Source organism: Apaloderma vittatum, unplaced genomic scaffold, assembly GCF_000703405.1.
Source record: "Apaloderma vittatum isolate BGI_N311 unplaced genomic scaffold, ASM70340v1 scaffold19503, whole genome shotgun sequence".
NCBI lineage: Eukaryota > Metazoa > Chordata > Aves > Trogoniformes > Trogonidae > Apaloderma > Apaloderma vittatum.
In genome coordinates this window covers 1-15,763 of record NW_009708877.1, presented here as the reverse complement: position 1 = coordinate 15,763, position 15,763 = coordinate 1, and the positions used below count along the sequence as shown (strand labels likewise).

The 15,763-nt window shown below is 39.7% G+C and overlaps 1 protein-coding gene across 1 annotated transcript in view; it reads right to left on the bottom strand.

Moving 5' to 3' along the window:
• Positions 1-14,588, bottom strand: part of SLC30A7 (solute carrier family 30 (zinc transporter), member 7) — a 22,958-nt gene extending 8,370 nt beyond the window's left edge. The window contains exons 1-6 of the mRNA XM_009866722.1: positions 14,428-14,588; positions 12,910-12,997; positions 11,105-11,231; positions 9,501-9,656; positions 7,883-7,933; positions 5,585-5,720 (exon numbers count right to left, since the gene is read on the bottom strand). Of these exons, the coding sequence (XP_009865024.1) occupies positions 5,585-5,720; positions 7,883-7,933; positions 9,501-9,656; positions 11,105-11,231; positions 12,910-12,997; positions 14,428-14,588 (719 nt within the window). The remainder of the gene's footprint in view (positions 1-5,584; positions 5,721-7,882; positions 7,934-9,500; positions 9,657-11,104; positions 11,232-12,909; positions 12,998-14,427) is intronic.
• Positions 14,589-15,763: the final 1,175 nt, after the last annotated feature.

Here is a 15,763-nt window from a genome sequence, read left to right as displayed (position 1 = left end):
CCTGCTGAAGTCAGGCTCTTACTGGGACATGGACAGGGCAGTGGCTGATTTTACCTCTCCATAGTCTAGCTAGAGCTACCCAATTTCTGCTTCCACTAAGCTTCAAAGGTTGAAACAACCTCAGAAGAATCCCACCCTGGATTGTCACCGTGCAGCCAGAATGTTCTGCGCTAACTCAGGATGAGCTGGGCAGAAAAAGTGTCGCCTCAGAGCAGCCCTAGGGAAGGATCACAGGAGCAACACAGAGCACCCGTGTCAGCAGTTGACAGTTTGTGCAAATTAGAGACGTTTTCTACAGGAATGCTCAACCATTTGAATTAAAATTGCTCACCCCCTTGTGCCTCTGCACAACACAAACCAGGTTACAAATTAGACGTTGTACAGCTTTATATTGCAGTAAGTTCTTTAGCTGCTCCATACAGATAATTCTGTGATTACTTTCGGCAAGTGTTGCCATCATTTCAGAAGACTGAACAGAGCAGACCCACCAACAGGAGCAGGTCAGACTCAAGGAAATCGGAGCAAGCTGCCCAACACTGAACGAAGCAAACGCTCAACATAAAATGAAAAAAACCAGCTATTTCATCCAGACACAAGCAATCTCGGATTAAGAGCAATGATTCCACTTTGCACCCACATGCAACTACTTGGGTTTTCTACTGGCTTACTAGACATAATTCCACAAAACAGAAAAAGAATTCGTGTTCTGCCTTTATTGTCTCTTTGGATACAAAAGTCTTCCAGAAAGAATGCAGATTGTTAATTTTTTTAAAAGGCACCCTGGATCAAACCTACTCCCATCCACACTCTGTAAGCCAAGCTCAGACCATTAAGCAGTAACTTGGAGGATACACAACTGAAACTAAATCACTACCAGGTTAACTGGAACATGCACATTTTATCAACAAAAAGAAGTGCACAAATTAAACTTCTTTAAATGCTCAAACAACTAAAACCATACCAAGTATTAAACACTAAATTCACCAATTACAAAGTAGTTTCCTAATTTTAGTTTGTGTTTCATTTTTTATGTAACATTTTCTTGAAATCTCCCTTGCTGAAAAGCAAGCTATTAAAATGCTCCTCACTCTCATGAAGGTCTAAAGGCATCTTATCACACCATTACCTCATTCAGCTTTTTATATCAAACACTAACTCAACGTGAAGAATCAGAAACATTACTTTCACAGTTTAAATTAAAATTATGCAGCTTACACCTTTGCCCGATACATTTGGACTACACAAAACGTTCTATGCACATTCCTATGAACGTATGCGTTTTGTATCTAAAAGCTAATGACCTGTATGAATGTGGTAACGCACTTTCAGTAAACAGGCAACAGCTACTTAATGGTCTTAAAGTACACTAGAAATGTAAAGTGCATGACAATACTCACATTCTGATTATCTCCTTGGACATGCGAAGTGTAGCATACTAATGTAAATTTACTAGTATATATTTTTAAATTAGAGTGTGTTTAATTATCAGTTTCAGGAGAACTATGAAATTGAATTGCAAAGTACTTTTGTATAAGTTGAGACAAAATTAAGTGAATTAGTATTTTCAATTTCAAGAAAATTCCAGTATGTACTCGGATTATTAAGTAGCTGGTGTTGAGAATCTGAAAGTTCTTGGTGATAGTTACTTATTTCAAGAAAGTAAGAGCAAATTACCATGTGATTTCATAAATACTATTCCACATTCAATAACGGATACTGAATTCAAATCTGTTACTCCTGCATTGTAATCTAATTACCCTTCTAGGTTATTTTGTACTACTTCCATCATAGTATCTTTACAAGGTACAAAACCCACTACTTGCTTATACAGGGGTACCGCATTAATGCATTATTTAGATCCTCTTATGAAAATCTCTCATCAGTCCAAAAAACCACACTAATGTAATTTGTTAAAAAGACAGAATGGATTCTCACTCGTCTCAAACCCACATACCCAACTACTGCCATACCAGTATCTTTGCTCCTCCTGCATCTATTACCCCAAGAATGTAATTTAAATACATATACCTAAAGCTCAGCATCAGAAAATAACCTGGTTCAGTTGAAAATAATTTGAACCCATTTCTGAATACATACTTCCAGTAATATCCACCACATCATAAGAACATAACCTTTCCCAACAGTGATCCCGTCGCAGATTGTTCAGCTGATTAAGAAAGTTACTTTTCAAAGTTAGGAATCCAGAGACTCCTTTCAAGGTACCTTATTATACTGCCAAAAAGAATGCTGTTTATCCTACAGAAGACTCCTGTCTTGAATTTACATCTACAATACTGTCGTAATTCACCTCTGTGCAAGCTCGTTCCAGCTGGGAAGCCCAGTAATTACTTAAGACTCCTCCACACACACCCAAAGTGATACTCTAACCCTTGGTCTGAGGATCCCTCCCTTAGAGGAGAAAGCCATCAATCAATATGAGTAAAAATTAATTTACCAGTTTTTATGTTATTGGGAATTTTCAACTTTATGAAAATGATGTGCTCGACGTACACTTTATTTTCATATACAAGCAGTGGAGTTTCTAGACTGCAATGTTCAGAACAGTGTATGCTTCACAGAAAAGATTCAAGTCAGGACCACTCTCCCACCATGATTTTAGATTTGCACTCACGTAGCAATCCGCAATACTCACAACTGTTTCCCAACACACCTTCCAGATGTTAGTAAAGCACCTGTGCTATACAGTCTTAATCCAATATGGCAATTTGGAATCTGAGAACAAGTGACCGAAGGTCAGCATGAGAGCACATGGCATAAGACATTCTCCTAGGAAAAAAGACTCCCTCCCAAACAACAAGCTGACAGCTAAGAACAAAAGCATTTCCACACAAATCTTGACATTTCAACTGTTTCATTTTAAAGCCTCAGAACTGAAAGAAGATCCACACTCAAGGTTTTGCTTTCACCAAGAGCTGTTGGTTAACATCAACAGCAGTAAGGAGAGTATTGACCACTCTAGTTCATCAGTTAATAACTCAAACATCTGATGCAGAACCAGTGGTCTCACCAACTCATTAGAACGGAAATGGACAATTTCATATACTTCAACTGTTGAGTCCTGCAAAAGAGCTTTGGAAGATGAGCCCTAAAATACGTGACTACTCAGATTTGAACCAATCAGCCTAAGGTACTCCTGTAAGAAGAGAAAGCACCTCGTGGTTTTTACACTATCCTATTTGAACGAAGCAAAGCTTTACAGTCTCAACTAGGGGAAAACCCACAGCCAGAATTAAAACTTTTGGACTTTATCAGACTGGCCTGTGCATCTCTGATTCAAAACTCTGTTTGCTTTAGTACAGCCAAAAAGAACAGATCCCGATTTTTAAACACACATGCATGGGTCCACTTGTAATTTTATCCCACTTCACCCTACCAAAATTGGTCTAACTAGTAAAAGGCGCAGGAGTGGGCTACTCCACACAAGAAAAACTTACAAATATTCCTCTGAAAGAGCAGACAGTTAAATAATCTGAAGCCAAATCCCACCCCCCACCATTACTTATCAAGGTTGCAGACAGGCCCACAGAGATGGCCAGGAATCCCTGTACTAGATATTGAACATCTCCCTCCTCCCCACCTCAAACCCTTTCAGATACCTCAACAGCAAACACACAATTAAAAAAAAATCCAAAAACTAGACACAGTTCTTGCCAGTATCAGTTTTAAGTCTTTTTTGCAAACAATGTTTTTCCTTCTCAAATTTTATATTTCACAAAATTTCAGTATAAACTTTTCTCTAGGTTAGATGTAGAAGGCTTGAAAACTTTATGGACAAAAGTATTATATATCTTAGCAATTATCATCTGGGTTCTGGTATTATGATTACAAAAGATCCCCTAATGGGATCTTCTACATTAATTCTGGAAGAGCACTTCACACACACAGCACAGTGGAGAATAAGGCAGAATAAACAATGGTTTTACGTTCAGAAGTGTAAATGAAGATTACGAAGTCAAAGAACACAAAAGTAGACTCAAGCTCTCAAAGAACACTCATCCAAAACAGCCAGTCATCTCGTTTATGATCTCATTTAAGTGCATTTCAAGCAAAGCCATCGGTAGTTAAGTCTGCTGGACCACTTAACAACAAAAATAAACAAAAGCTCACCCCCGAACCAGCAATTAGTGCTTGCTCCACTGCTGTGCCAGGATGTGTCAGTCTGCATGGAATGCAGGTTTGCTTCTACTGACCACGATGCAGCTGACTGCACCCAGCACAATGATTCCAGAGATCATTTATAGCATCGTGGACCAACAGAATAACGTTATAGGCTGAGGTCTGGCATCAGGTCAAAAGACAGACCATTTCTCCAGCACTTTCAGCACAGAACAGAATGTGGACCTCAGACCTTCCTCCTAACCGTGCTAGAAGACCTATAAACAGCTTCATTACGAAAGTTCTGTTATAGAGGTCTTCTTCCAACCTCTGTATATGAATGGAAGAAAAAAAATTGTCATTCATGTGGTATTTTCTGGTCAGTGCTCCACATAAACTTTGCTGTACACAAAGCCAGACCCTTAAAACTACAAAGCGTATGGAAACCTATGTTTTACTCAGCTATTGTCTCAGCAATAGTTTCTTCCCTCTTGGTAACCTTTCCCGTTCTCTGAGATTTAAGTAGTAGAATTAGTTTGTAATAATTTCTCCTTTATGAAATTACAAGAGGTTTCAGTAAAAATATTGAAGTGGTAATTTAATAGCAGTCTCTAGCACACAGATTTCTGTGGGCATTCAGTGCCTGACACATGTTGCCCTACTGTGATAAATAGGGAGATTCACATCAGTAATTCTGTGAATGCTGCCATGCCCATGGTATAAACACACCATATACGGGGTAAGCACAAGTAGCCGCAGCTCATCAGACATTTGTCACTGCTGAAAAGATAAAGGTGTTCAGTTATTAGGCTGTAACTGGACTTGTGGCTCTCTGCCCTAGGCCACCACTGAAACTGCTGCCAGAAACGCCTCAATAACAGCATCACTGGTTTGCTTGTCCAGTCTGATTCAAATAGCTTCATATTTACAGTGATCTTAGAAGCAACAACCAGGAAAGTACAGAACTACTCAAAGCATTTCCATCAGATCTTCAAATGATGTCTCGGAATACAAAGCAAAAGACAGTTCTCTCCCAGGAAAAAATAAAAAAAATTACCAGCCTTGACTTGTCAAGGACAAGGGCATATCCTGTGCCAGCAGGCTCAACCCTGCTGCCCTGAAGCCATTCTGCTCTATTTACTGGAGTACATTGGTTTATATAAGCATGTCCTAAACAGAGAAGCAGCTCTCTACAGTTTCAACTTGAAAGACATTTTTGTAGTATTATGCAAACAGGAGTGAAATATGCAGATTTAGGAGCATAAGCTGTAGCTGTAGAAAAGGAAAAGAAAGATAGCTCGTGTAAGAGCACACCAGAACAGCTGTAGAGAAGAGAGGTAGCAAATCATTCTTGGAAGAAAAGCAGACATTGCAAGTCATGTGCATAACAGACCTTTTCTGAGCTGTAATCTGTGCTGTAACTAGCATAAAAAATACTACCAAAAATATCACTGATGGCAACGCTTACCTCACACCTATAAGTAGTGCTATCAGCATTGAACAAATAGGATCTGCTATCATTAGACCATAGTTCTGCATCAGTATAGCAGATATGATTACACCAACGCTTCCAAGCGTGTCTGCAACAATGTGTAGAAATACACCTGTAAGAGATTGATATCGTTACAACTTAGTTACAACTAGTATTCTTAAAGCTAATGGAGTGTTTCAAAGATAGTTTACAGAAAAGAGTTGTAAGAACAAGGTAACATGATCTATGCTTGTTAAATATGTGGTTAGTTTTTGGTCAGACACATAGAAAGTGACCACAGGATTTTAAAATATTTGTAGAATATAGAGCATTTGAAGAATTTACATTATCTTCTGCACTTAGCAGTAGGGGGTGTTTCATGGCATAGCTTTCATCTTCAGCAGTGGTTAACACATGTAGCTGATTTTTTTCCATTCAACACCCATCCATACTGCAGCAAATAAACTCATGTTCCCTGATGTGTACAGACAACGAGAAGTACTGTGTAAGATGGAAGACTTAGCAGGAACAGCTCTGGAAACCTCTGAAAGATGCTAACGTTTCATTGACAGTATCTTGTAGAACTTATTTGGCTAAAAAATCCAAGACAAATGATTTTGAGAAATAATACTACAGACATGAACAACTTCACTCTTACTGTGAAGAATAACACGCTACCTTAAAAGACAAAGAAACACTCGCTCTGCAGCTAGCTAAAACTGAGCCTTTGGAGCTCTCTGCTGGCAGTGATCAGAACTGCCATTCAGAAACAGCTCGCTGAACAGAATTCTCCAGACTCGGATATTCCCTTCTCACAAAAAAACCTGCACAAATAAAAATCAGCTCTTCAGCGATTTTTCCAAGTCTACATTTGTACTGGGCCTGGCTGGGATGGAGCTCAGTTTTCTCCATAGCAACCTTCATGGTCTGTGTTCTAGCTTTGTGACTAAAATTCGTGTCGATAACACACCAGTGTTGTAACTATTGCCCAACAGTGCCGGCACAGCAACAAGGCCGCCTGTTCCTCGCTCTGCCCCCACAGCGAGTAGGCTGGGCTGGCCAAGATGCTGGCAGGGCACGTGGCCGGGAGCGCTGACCCAACTGAGGGCTGTTCCGTACCACAGAACATCACGCTCGGCGAAAAAACTGCAGTGGTCTCTCCAAAAGAGCTGTTGCTTGGAGACTTCCTGGGCATTGTCTGCTAGTGGGAAGCGGTGAGCGATTGCCTTTGTACCACTTTTTCCTCCCCTCTCTTTACTTACTAAATTGTCTTTACCCCAATCCAAGAGTAGTTCTCACTTTTACTCTTCTAATCCTCTTCCCTGTCCCACTGCAAAAGTGGGCGAGCGGCTGCAGGGTATGTAGCTGCTGACCAGAGCCAACCCACCACAGTAGCGAAAAATTAGAATAAAATTACATAGAGTCTTTTTTAATATGCTTCAATTAAAACGTGCCTTTCACAAGGAGACTGACTTTTGAATATCTTCTACTGAAGTACTGGGTATACATACATGTAATATGGTATTTAATAATCTCTGAAAGAGGCTGAAAAACGTTCCTTTTGAAACACTACAAAAAAAGCCAGAAAATCATGCAATAAAAGAAAACAGTATGTACATCTGGGTATGCCCAATAATTACTCCTACATTATCTAATTTTCTCTCTCTAACTTTTGAACGCTAAAAAAAAATCCAAACTAACTAAAGCTCAAACTGACATGTAAATGATCAGTAATTTATTTACAGTAATGCTCAGAGGATGATGGACTCCAATACTCTGTCAAGCAATTTAAAATGAAGTACCATCCTGTCTAAACCAACTGTAACAGCTTATTGAAATGCAAATTTTAAGCTCAGGTACCTTTTAACAATTTTATCAATCTGCATTTTTGAAATACATATATCTTATTAATACTGTTATTCAGTTTCTAGAGCATACACTGCAATTAGGCCCCTTAGGTTTCTGCTTTCAAGGAGTGTTTCCTATATTTTTATTACGTGATTTCTCAGCATTAGTAAAATAAGCTGAATCCCAGCATTTGGGATATTTTAAACTGTGCTGACACTGTGTTACATTTAGACTTCAGCAAATGCCTCTCTGCCAAGCCATCTACAGGCTATGGCACTGCCCTGTTTACAGGTGGAAGGGGACTTCATTAAAAGAAAAAAAAAAGCTCCACTAAGAAAAATGTAGCATTTACCCAAAGGCACCCTCTAAAACAGATCTCTGACCAAGAGTCGCAGGCAGGCAGATCATGATAAAACTAATAAACGACTATACTGATTCTCATCATACCTTGTAAAATCTGTTTGCTGGATCCAGCCATCCCTTCAAGAGAATGGTCATCTGTAAAGACAATTATTTGCATATTAATCTACGCAAAGGCTCTCTCTAGTGGTACATTCAGTTACAGTCTCCCTTTCTGAAATTTCTTCATCCCACAAGCCACTCACAATGACTAGCTTTAGCTCTTGTTTTTTTAACACAGAAGTCTTAAACTACACTTTTTTAAAGAAAATACCATTTTAAACAACAGATTTTATATAAAGAGATCAACTTTTTTTTTTAATGCAAACAAAATGAGAAATAAGAGCTTTCTAGTATTTAGCAAAATAAGGTTCCCTCAAGAATACAAGCTATACACACAAGAAACAAGAGTAAGGTCAAGTAAATCTGCTAACCAGAAATATTTCACTTAAGCAAGCATTTACATCTAATGTAAAACAACAAGGGTAAGACTTGGAGAAGGTAGAACCAAGTCAAAAAAATCTTTTAATCCAAGGAGATTGCTGTTTCCGCAGAACACGTTGGAAAGGTATTTTATAAAAAACTTGTTAAAGAATAACAAATTACCTCTAGGAAGAAGATAGATAATAATTTATGCAACAGTTGATTTGAATATCAATTTGCACAAAACAGATAGCTACATTTGCAGTTCCACTCCGGTGGAGGTCATGGGGAAGGCAAGGAAGAGGCAGGTGGGGTAGCTCCTGCTTTCCAACCAAACTCCCAGAGATCACTTGGAAAAAAGCACTGATTTTCTACTAAAAACAGGAAGGAAGGGATAAGTGGGTATTTTTATACTGTCACTTCCTGTCTGGAAGTTACCGTAACTATTCTCTGCTCTAAACGTGCACATTTTCAGTCACATCAGACTCCAGTTTATGGCTCGGGCAAGAGGGGCTGACATCCTGGCGTTACAATCAGGTTTTCATTTGCATTGTTTCAAGAAGGCAGTGACCACACTGCCTCTTCTCCCTTAGTGGAGGCTACTGATCACACTTTGCATGGATGTCTCTTCACAGATTGTGTGCCTTTATAGAAAAGATTCAAGCATAGCTAAGATACCAAGGACCTTGTTCATAACCAGCTTTAAAACAGATTACAACCATGTAAGATGGCGAAAATCTTATATTTGAGATCACAAACCAAGTACAGCATATCAACCCCTAAGTATCTAAAGTAAAATTGCTTGTTCATCTTTCCTAATATCTTGATCTGTAAAACTATTAAAATGGAGAACACTAGCAAAGCAGCTCTAACTTTTTCTATCGATTTTAATGCAAAATTGAAATGGCACTTGGTAACTAATTTCATTATATTGCTACAGCGTACATCTGTTTTATCTTTTGCCAACACATAACATTATGGTAAACATCCAAAAAATGCAGGCAGTGCAAAAACTTTTAAAACTAACACTGAACTTACTGCATCTGAAACAGCATTTACAAAAACGAGCCACAAAACGTGGTAGTGGCACATTGCACCACACATTAAGTGGAACTACTTCCATGTACGCTCGTAACAAGCTGCCAGTACCCTTTTTGGTTTCTTTTTCGTTTCTTTTTCAGTAATTCAATAATAGAAATTTAAATTAAGTCAACATGGACTACAACATGAACCAAATACTCACCGTGACAATAATCCTGACCGTGAGAGTGTCCGTGGCCATGGCCGTGATCATGAGCGTGGCCGTGGGCATGTTTATGTTCATGGCTGTGACCGTGACCTCCGTGACTGTGTCCGTGGCCGAGCCCCCCATTAAACAGAGAATGGCTGTGTTCATGCCCTATAAACAAATACCACCAGGGTATAAATCTAAGTGTTGAATAAAGGTATGCTTAAATTTGTTTCTAAGCTACTCAAAACCTACTGATCTCAGTCATCTTAAGATAGGACTTTAAGAAAATTAACACAAGCTGTTTGCCATCTAAACCCATGCTGTACGGACGTATAAAATACATACCTGATTTGCAAAGTCAAGTGCTTTTATACACGGACTAGCAGGCCAAGGGAGGTAATTCTTCCCCTCTGCTCTGCTGAGGCCCTACCTGGAGTACTGCATCCAGTTCTGGAGCCCACAGTACAAAAAGGACATGAATCTGCTGGAACGGGTCCAGAGGAGGGCCACGAAGATGATTAGAGGGCTGGAGAACTTCGGCTATGAGGACAGGCTGAGGGACCTGGGGTTACTCAGCTTGGAGAAGAGAAGGCTCCGGGGTGACCTAATAGCAGCCTGCCAGTACATGAAAGCGGCCCACGGGAAAGCTGGAGAAGCGCTTTCTACGAGGGCCTCTAGTAGACAGGACAAGGGGCAATGGCCTGAAACTGCAGGAGGGTAGATTTAGATTAGATAGAAGGAAAAAAATCTTCACCACGAGACTGGTGAAGCACTCGGACAGGTTGCCCAAGAAGGTTGTGGATGCCCCATCCCTGGAAGTGTTCAAGGCCAGGCTCCATGGGGCCTTTGAGCAACCTCGTCTGGTGGGAGGGAGGTGTCTCTGCCCACAGCACAGGGGTTGCAACTGGATGATCAAGGTCCCTTCCAACTCGAACTACTCTATAATTCTGTCATTCCCACTTCTGAGACAAGTTGTGCTACACTTTTATTACAATTTGGAAAATGTACATAGAATTAGATGCAAGTACATTAAAAATAGCTGGTTTAAGACACCAGAAATTGGATATCATTCACATTAAAAATTCAAGCTTAAACTGCTGCTTCAAGATCAAAGACTATTTTCTTCCATCAGACTACATTAGTTTATATGTTAAGGTGAATGAGATACAATTAACCTTGCAGAAAAACCCCACACATAAATTTTTATCACATGTATTTGAGCACCTGAGGCTGAATCACTCAGTACTTACAATTCGGTTCAGACACTGTTTTATAAATTTTCCAGCCAAGATATCACTTAACTCCAGCCTAATTTTGTCTAAAAGACACTCAGCAAACCTCTTCCAATAAGGTGCAGAAGAGTACAGGCTCCAGAAAACAAATTCTGGAGTTCTGAGTCTTCCATTTAATGGATATTAACACAAGAAATACAGTAGTGACATCCTAAGGCTAGTGACAAAACACTATTGCAACAAGTCACATATATGTTTGGCTAAGGATTGCCACTAAAGAGACATAAAAAATTAATCCTGGTGTCTTCACCGGAGAGAATAAGGTGGTCCTGGAACATAGGGTGCTGAGAGAGGAAACAGTACTGAAAATTATAAACATCCTACCAGAGCCGTGTGAATGTCCATGACCTCCATGTTGAAAAACAAATATTCCTACGAGATTTACAATAAATCCTAGTATAGAAACAGGAAGAAGTCTCTCATGATGCACATCGGGAGGCTCAAGTGCTCTCTAAAAAAAAAATAAAGCAACAAACCAAGTAGTAAATGTAGAGCTTTACAATATTAAAAGGCACTGAAAAAGAATGCTTAGAAACCAGGGCATTCTCATACAAGCAGGCATCTATACAGACGCAAATTACTCAGGTCTGAGGAGTAGTTGGCATAGCACACAGACTAATTCTTAATGTCTCAAGTTAAAGTTTAATAGTAAAGCTGTGAAAGTATAGAAGAACATTCTAATAATGGTAAAAGTTAGCTAAAAGTTAAGATTTCATTATGCTGTGGAATGCGGCTCAACACCACATGAAAACACTCAAATTTGTTGTAATATTCGGATTGCCCAAATCATTCCTGTTCGGTCCCCATATGTTGCCTGATCTAGTCGAGAGGTGGCATCCCTGGCAGCAGGGAGGCTGGATTAAAATTATCTCTAAGGTCCCTTCCAGCCTAGGCCATTCTACGATCCAAGCAAGTTCCGAAAGTCTAGAACGCTACTTATTCCTTTCTCCTTAGGAGACAACGACGGTAAAAAAACGTAGACTGAGAATAAATTGTGGCATTTTCCAAAATCTCTAAAAGTCTAAATTTTTTTTTATTCTTTTTTACCCTATTTTCTTAGGAAGTTTTTTCAATGAGAGGGTTCTTTTCAGGAGGTCTAACGCAATTTGCATCTGAAGCTAACTGTTGAAGAGCGCAAATCACAGGAGAGAGAATCATTCACCATCTATCCACAAGGATGAAAGGCAAAGAGAAAGACAGTAAAACTTTCAGCAGATGTAAAATCTTGAACTATCACAAGCAAAGCGAATACTTAGCATTGGAGGTAAGAACAGCAGGGAAAGAATGATGCTTCAGCATCACCCTTCACCCCTTCATTAACAGTTTTTCATTTTGCAAGGAAGTTTTTTTGCTGTTTCTAGATTTGGAGTGAACTTTCCCCAAGCTTTTAGGCAATTTCAGCCCAGTTTGTAATTTCTGAAGTACCTAGAGGCTTATCTATTTAGAGGATATGTTTCTGGAAGCTATTCTCTATTAATGAGGAAAAAACACCACACTAGAATGTATTCTGAACTGTAAGTCAAAACAAATTTATACTTCATCTCCCATAAAAGGTAAATGCATCAATATAAGCTGATCAGAATCAGCTATCAATTTTACTCTTAATCCTATCTCACTTCAATGTGGACACCCTTGATGTCTAAATTTACATCTTGAAATCATCACCTGAGCTACACGGTAAAAAAAAAAATCAAAGCAAAGTGCCTTGTAAACGTTAAAGCTATTACTACTTGCCACTTATGTCAGACTTTAAGATTCGGAAGATAATAAGTTAGTTCAACTTCTTCACAGAATACATTTCCATTTCTTACAACTAACTTCTCTGCTCTGAATGACTAGTTTTGGCCTTTCTTTCCCGGCCTCATTTGTCCTTTAAGAATGAGAAGTAAAGACTTTTCTATGACTTACTTAACTGCCTGATAAAAGGACGAGGCAAATCTCAGAATCTTTACACACAAGCAAAATTAACTATTTAAGAAGCTAGTGCAGATACATTGAAAAAGCTGAGTTTCTCTGCCACAAAACAACAAATTCAGATGGCCCTATAAATTTAAATAATTTTATGCCATTAAATATGCTCTACAAATAGAAAAGTGGCAACTGATAGGGCAATTAACTTTGTAACATACCTCAACACCTTCAGAAAAAATGAAGAAGGCTGTAAAGATGAGGAATAAACCGTTTACAAAACCAGCAAGCACTTCTGCTCGAACATACCTGCAAGAAAAAAAAGCCGCAGCAATTATTACCACCTCCATCTACATGCTGAAAATTAAAAGTGGAATTTAAGAGAATGGATTACAATCTTCTAGTTCTGAAACAGTTCTACTACACAGGGATTTACTAAATGAATGAGGCAATATATAAACTACAGATAACAGGATGAAATTCACTGTTGTATTTTCACAGAAATTACCTGATCTAGATTAGCCATTACCTGATCTAAATTAAAATCTTCCCATTTAATAACATCTCTAGTGGAAGTTATGGTACAAAAGTATTATCTGGAAGCCACAAAGCAAGACAAGCATGTGAGATGTAACTGAAGTCTGCTGATGCAAAGTTCTGTTTAATATCAAACAGCCACACATTAAGCTGCTCCCCTTCTAGTACGAGAATTTTTAGTAAAAACTTTAAGCAGAAATTATTTATCTCAGCTACTGATTTTTTCCAATAGAAACCAACCAGGCTAGAATCACATACAATTCCAATGTAGCAAACATCAGCTCCGCTCTAATAAAGGTAATACCAGCTGTTTAAATGTAGAGCAGTAATTAAAACAGAATCCGCTTTCACTGCAGTCAGTTCATGGTACAACCAATTCTTCCTAAATGGATTTCTAGGCACTCTGGAGTTTCCACCTTAATTAAAGAGTGCTTTAAGTTCCAAACTACACAATCCATGCTCAGGCAGGACAGGTGACGCTGCATGCTGACATTCAGGTCAGTAACACTACGGGGAATGCAGCAACGCAGCTCATTCCATGTCAATTAACCAGTATCACCAATTAACAACATTGTATCACCAGTATTGCTTTATAGGGCACAACTGCAATGTGCAACAGAACCAGGTGCCCTTCAGACAAAGCCTGCTGCAGCAGCTGTATCCATGTGGGATGAGATACCTCAGCCTTGAGGCCTCGTGTTTCCGGCAGTCACAGCTGTTGAATCCTGCTGGTTCTGAGCAGCACGTCTTACAATCTCAGGTGCAGCACCACAGAGACTTAGCTCCCTTCAGCTGTAACTTTCTGCTCCAGAGAAGGCACAAGGCCCCAGCAGTCTGCGACGCCTTGTCGTAACGCACCTCACTGCGCTGTGAGGACAAACCCACGATGCAGCTGCTCTTCCTTCACTGGTGCCACGAACACATGACAGCGCAGGGCAACTTTCTGCTGTGTAACTTGTTTTCACTAGTATGGTCATGAAGATCTTGGATGTGGTAAATCTGCTCCCCAAAAGCAATGTGTTCACATTTTGACTATTTCTACAGGGATATTAACTTAAAGGTTTACGTAACTCACCTTAAAACCCCACACTTTCAACACAGTTTTTCCATGTTCTGCAAAAAAAGGTTTTGTTCATACAGTGAAAAATTACCACCTAGAGATTTACTAAAACACATTAAGGTAACAGTCTGAAGTTTCTTACCCATATGAGAAAGCATCGTTTGACCTCCACTTCGAAATAACTGAAGCTGCTAATCCAGCCAATAATGCAGTACAGTCAAAAAACATATGAAAAGAATCTGATATGAGACCTAAACTGGAAAAGAAGAGAAAAAAAAAAAAGTCATGTTCCATATGCTGCATGTTCACTATGAAAAAACCCAGCATTTAATCTTTTATACACAGCAGAATATACTGTGTGTCTAAACTTCAGGCATTAGTTTGCTAGTGGAGGATAAACTCGCACTACATGACCAATAAAAACAGGATGACAAAAATGGTTTTGTCAGCTTAGGGAAGACATTTTAGAAGAGTCCTTGGAAAAAGTCCCCCTAGCATATGATTTGGTGGTAGTGGGGTGTGGTTTCCACTGACACAAACAAAGGCCCTGAGGTAGATATAGCCAGAGCCACATTTCTCACCGACAATGCCAATGGCAAGTATTTGTTCTTCTATTTAGATTTGTAGTTTGACCATATGAGCAAACTCAGCTAGAAAAGCATATACACACAAGTTTTATCTAAATACAGCATGCCATACCTGAATAAATAGGCTGTGCACACAATAACCCTCACACAATTACAAAACAAATTAATATCAAAGTCAAAACGAAGATGGTCTGCACACTACCAAGACAGTCTGCTCCCAAGACAGCAGTGATCTTCCTAGAGCTATGGCAGCAATTGCTGTAATCAAGCTTAAGGATTTTACAGCACAGTTTGAGAAATTCAGAGAAAAACAGTTGGTAGAATGCAACTGTTTCCACATCTGTACTGCTGTTTGCACCCAAGACTCTTGATTAGAAGACCCAGTAACCTGTGTCCATTGTATAGCTTTTGATATAGACTCCAAGTTCCATCTGGAAAGACACACAGCTGGGCTTCAATAACATTTCCACGCCTATTCACTACAAACTGAAGTACTGACTTGGGAGGCTGAAATACCATCATAAAACACCTCTATCAAGAATGCAGCCTGGCAGAGACACTACTGCCACTGTCTGTTCTCCACTGGCACACCATACGTCAGTACTGAAGTTATTCTGTGTTTCTGGTTACGTTTTACTACACGTTTTCGCAGCAGCAGTTAAGTCCCTCGAGTTTTGTCCATCTTTGCGAACTGACGTGAAGCCCACTTACCTACATCAGGACGTGTTAATAATTCCCGTCTCTCACTCGGAGCCAGGGAAGTTTGGGGCAGCGCTGGGTTTTGCCTCCCAGCCACCGACTCACCGGAGGGTCTGTGCGCCCGGCAGGGAGCGGTTACAAGCCCGGCTCCCTTCACTCGCGGCAAGGCCGGGACCCCTCCCCAGCGCGGCC